The sequence below is a fragment of the Plectropomus leopardus genome, unplaced genomic scaffold, assembly GCF_008729295.1.
Source record: "Plectropomus leopardus isolate mb unplaced genomic scaffold, YSFRI_Pleo_2.0 unplaced_scaffold15629, whole genome shotgun sequence".
Taxonomy (NCBI): Eukaryota; Metazoa; Chordata; class Actinopteri; order Perciformes; family Serranidae; genus Plectropomus; species Plectropomus leopardus.
Genome location: NW_024616755.1, coordinates 7871 through 12749, shown reverse-complemented (window position 1 = coordinate 12749; position 4879 = coordinate 7871). Strand labels below are relative to the sequence as shown.

The 4879-nt window shown below is 37.0% G+C and overlaps 1 protein-coding gene across 1 annotated transcript; it reads right to left on the bottom strand.

Annotated features, from left to right (window-relative positions):
- Positions 1–1937: 1937 nt before the first annotated feature.
- LOC121964441 (olfactory receptor 2A12) lies at positions 1938–3116 on the bottom strand. The gene has a single exon (XM_042514646.1). The coding sequence runs from the start codon at positions 3114–3116 to the stop codon at positions 1938–1940; it is 1179 nt and encodes a 392-aa protein (XP_042370580.1).
- Positions 3117–4879: the final 1763 nt, after the last annotated feature.

Below are 4879 nucleotides of genomic sequence, written 5' to 3'. Positions count from 1 at the left end.
AAAATACTTTGACTTACATCATCATTTGAAGAAAACATATAGACACAAATGTGAAGATAATACATAATTAAGTATAAGTTATTATTAGTAAGTTATTTTGGTCTTCCACAACTTTACATCAATGTGTTACATACATACATAAATTCACAAATAAATATGAATGCAAAAAACAAAACAAAACAAACTAAACTAAACCACAAAAACAGCATTGCTGCACTAAAGCATAAAAACAGGCTAATACAATTACAGAATACACAAAATGTCTCAAGGCATTTCACAGCATCGATTACAGCTATTGCAGTAAACACACGTAATCACTGAAATGGCTTTCTCTGCGACAGATTCCCTGATTGTAGGTGGGCGGATGATGAAGGACAGATGTCCAACTTTTATGAAAATTTTACAAGTAACTTTTGGTGATACCATATCACCTTTTGGTGATATGATGATCTATTGCATGACTCATGATGAATTCACACATGAATTATTGCAGGATTTATCATGAATTCCTGCTGCCCAACATTTACAAATGATCACCTCACTATGACTACACTGTAAAAAAATGTCTAGCAGCAAAGTGCTATAAAATCATGACATCATGAAACTGTAGATAGAAAAATTTTACAGCAGTATTTTGTAAAGCACTGAATTTTTAAAAAAAAAATGTTAAATTTCTAAACTAAAAATATATACTCAAAAATGATTTATTTTATCTGTAGTTTTTTTTAAAGAAAGAAAGCGTATTACATTTTACAAATTCATATTTGCTTAACAGATAAATTTGAAGCCCACAAATGGTCAGTTTTACATTGGATTTTTATCTGAGTGTTTCATCTGAGTGTTAAACTTGATGTTCCTTAAAACTTGAACTTTCCTATTGATGTTAACTATAAAAAATATCTAACAAAATGTTTTTGGCATAAATATTTGACATTGACAAAAAATGTTATTTTACCTGCCAGATTTTTAATTATTAATTTAATTTGAAAGTTTTTACACATAATGTGACTGGTGATGGCATTGCAGATTTATTTATTTATTTATTTTTTGTCTTCCAAATGGACAGTGTAAATTTTACAGTTTTAAATTACAACATTTAAAGAATGTTGTTATTACAACAGTTTAAATTGTAAAATTTGCAGGTTGTTCTGTAAAGTTGTTCCTCACTGTATTTTTTCTTGCAGAATTATTCACCACTGCAGCCTTTTTTTCTTTTTCGTTGAAACAAAACTTTTTTTACTGTGATTTACATGTGATTAGCTTACACTTAAATCAGCAGTTAAGGAATGTCAATTCACTGTTACTTCATAGATTAATTCAAATGCCAACAAATTTGCTGGATTCCTCTTACAAACACATTTATGTCATGCTTTTGCTCAAACTGAAAAAACACTCCTCCATATTTCTATGAGAATAAACCCAATGGTATTCTTGACAGATTTGGGGAATGAAACAGGAGTTTTTTCATTGGTCACCTTTAATTACCTGACTTGTTAACTTATTAACTGGGTTCACCTTTCCCCTGATTAATATAGAATACAAAACAATAAGTCACCCTCATTGTTCTGTATTGTAGCCCGGTAAGGCCAGTATCAAAATTAACCACATATTTGTGTAAGAGGAGTCAGTAAATTTGGTCGCATATCAAAATGAAGTAACAGTGAATTCACATTCCTTAACTCTTTAAACTGAAGAAAATAAAGTAAAGAAAAAACAAAACACAAGAAAATAATCTTAATAACGCGCCAAAAATTATTTTACTTTCTTATTAAAATTATTTGAGAGAATTGTAAATATAGTTTTCTGGACTTCATTTTTTTTATTATTTCCATGTCACCTTTTTTTCAGTTTGCGTGGTATTTTTTGCAAAGTTGGTCATTGTGTTTTTTTCTCAGGTTCTCAGTGCCATAAAATGCGTTTGATACAGCCTACTTGCATCACTGCAAAACTTCACACTGCCCATTGGGCTCAACGTGAGCGCGGTGGTTTTGAGGAACAACATCTCCAACTCTTAATACCTCCATTTCGCGAACATGCGCGCTCCTTATCTCCGGCCAACACCGGAACAGGCTAAGCAGCACCCGCCTCATCTCCGCGTTCCTCGTCCCGTACACCAGCGGGTTGATGCACGGAGGCACAAAAAGCATTACCAGCAAGGACATGTGGAGCACGACTGCCTTTCGTGCGCCCTGAGAAGGAGAGGACGGTGCCATCATAGCCGCAGTGCCCTCCACTTCCCACAGAGCGTCCGAGGTGACTTTGACCAGCACCGGCAGCAGCTGCAGGATCAACATGCCGCAGTAGAACAACACAGTCTTGCGAGCAGCGGTGTTCACCTCGTTGAACGGGGCCACCGCGTTGCAAGCGTCCTGGTACATCCTCAGGTAGGAGAAGGCGTAAACCAGCAGGCACAGCAGCAGAGTGAAGGAGCCGATGCTTTTGCGAAAAATGGCAACGGCACGGGGGAAACCCATGTGCTGCTCTACCGTGTCCGGCTCGCACAGTAGCCCATTGGTGACCCGTTCAGCCTGAGGTCCTCTCCCTGTGAACAGCAACACCACGTTGACGATGCCGATGCAGATGGAGAAGACCCAAATGAGGCTCAGGATTAGCCGCCGGCGCACCTCAGTGAGGATGACCAAGTAGCGGATGGCGTGGCACACGAAGAAGTAGCGCTCCAGCGCCATCCACGTGATGGTGACAAGGCTGGAGAAAATGCTGACGGTCCCTAAAAAGTACTGGACGCAACACCAGGCGCTGAAAGACATAGTCCGGCGTTGGACCAGTGAGTAGATGACCGGCGGGGCGAATGTGACGGTCTGTAGCAGGTCACTTAAAATCAGATTCTTGAAGAAAGCAACGTGTGGCTGCAGAGAGAGGTCGTCGGAACGTCCGAGCCCGAACAGGGTGAACCCGTTCACCAGAAGTGAGAAGAGAGTCAGCAGCACAAACATCCACATCAGCGCAGGAACCGCCTCCTCATAGGGCAGTATGGATAGAAAGAGACAGGCGCCAGAGTCCGGTTGCTCAGTTACGCGCGGCTCAGTTCTGTTCTCCTCGCCTAACCAGTCGCACTGTTCGGTGTGATTGTGCGTGATTTCAGCTGCTGTTTGCATTTCGATGGTGTTATTTTAATTTGATGTTTCTCTGGCATAGGCGGTGTGCGTCTGACTGCCTCTGCACCCTGACTCTCGCTCACCTATATAACTTGACAGGCAACCACATTTCTCCTTGACCACCTCTATGATGCCCTTAAATCGTCATCCAAGAGTTCAGTTGAGTGCAGATGTGAAACTACAAGCATCAGGAGCGCTGCAAATAATTGAGCGCTGAAACAATTTTGCACATTTTGCAATGTTGCCTTGAAAAAGGAAAGTAGATAGGCTATAAATACCAACTTTTAATTTATTTTGATCTATCTAACTGCTAATTTTATTCCAAATTTAGCTGTATTTCCTTTATTTTGTGTGAAGTTTTTGCAACTTAAAAATTAAGTAAAATTACCTTGTTCTTTTCAAGTGTGAGCAACTTCACTAAGTTAGTCTGTCTTATCTTGATCATCACACTGTAAAATCTGCATTGATATAACTTAAAATCTTTCAATTTTGCCTTGAGAAAGGAAATTAAATATAACTACCATTCTTCATTTATGTTTACTTTGTATCTAAGTGTTACATTTATTCAAAATTTAGATGTATTTACTTAATTTTGTGTTTTTTTGCAATTTAAAAATACCAAGTAATCTGTAATTGTTGAGTTGACTTAAAATTTAGTTATTTGCGTAATTTTGTCAAGCCGTTTCAACTTAAAAATGACAAGTTACTTAAACCAATCTTTCTAAGTTTTAGCAAGTACAGTAAATACACAAACAGCTAAATTTCAAATAAACCCAGCGACTAGATAGAGAGTAAACATAGTGTAAGATTTATAGTGACCATTTTCTTTACTCTTTTTTTTGAAGCAATCAATTTCCTATATTATTTCAAGAAAAATAGACTTGTCAGATGTTACAGTTTGCAAATAGGTTTTTGCCAACAATGTTTTCTTAATTTTGTTTTGAAGAAGATATAAATATAATCAACAAGTTTGAAACAGATAGATTACAGATATACAGGACTTGCATACTGGGGTCCCTAAACAGTTGAATTGCATGAATTAACTGGAAACTGAGAGTTGACATCAACAAACTCTTTACTACTACACTGCTAGGACTAATGAGGCCATAATATAACTTTAAAAAACAAACAAACAAAAAAAAAAACAGTGAATCAAATGAGCAAATTTAAATTGTGAAATGATCATTTGAAAATGTTAAGTGACAATAAAAAAGTGAAAATTAAAATGCAACAGCTTAAATGGAAAGGCTCAAACAGAAATCTTAAATTGTAAAAATTAAATTAGGATGGCAGTGGGAAGCACAAAGTAGCGTAGTGAATAATTATCTTTTAAATTCTATTTATTTTAATTTTCTATTTGGACTTTTGATTTCAATTATGACCAAAAATATCCTCCGTAATATTCTTCAAGTTCATGCAAAAGTGAGTGAATAAGATTGTAGTTTGATGTGTACAGCATGAGCCAGCACAGCTTAACGTAACATGATTAGCAACGTAATATGTCAATCTTTGTGTTTCTTCACTCTTAATTGAAACATCACAGAGTTAACAGCCAATCCAATTCCATTCTCAGGCAGAGGGGCGGGGCTTAGCAGTCTTTGGCCATGTGGCCATGGAAAAGAAGACGCAGAAGCTAGCTAACATCATCAAGTAGAGTTTGGAGCTTGCATGAGAGAAATTTTCATTACTTAGTTGCTAATGACCAGTTATCCTATCGTTTGGACTTTTACAAGCTACAAGAAGTAAATACACACCAGTCATCC

Excerpts from the sequence above, each read along its gene's own strand:
- LOC121964441 (XM_042514646.1), bottom strand. The coding sequence starts at position 3,116 with ATGCAAACAGCAGCTGAAATCACGCACAATCACACCGAACAGTGCGAC.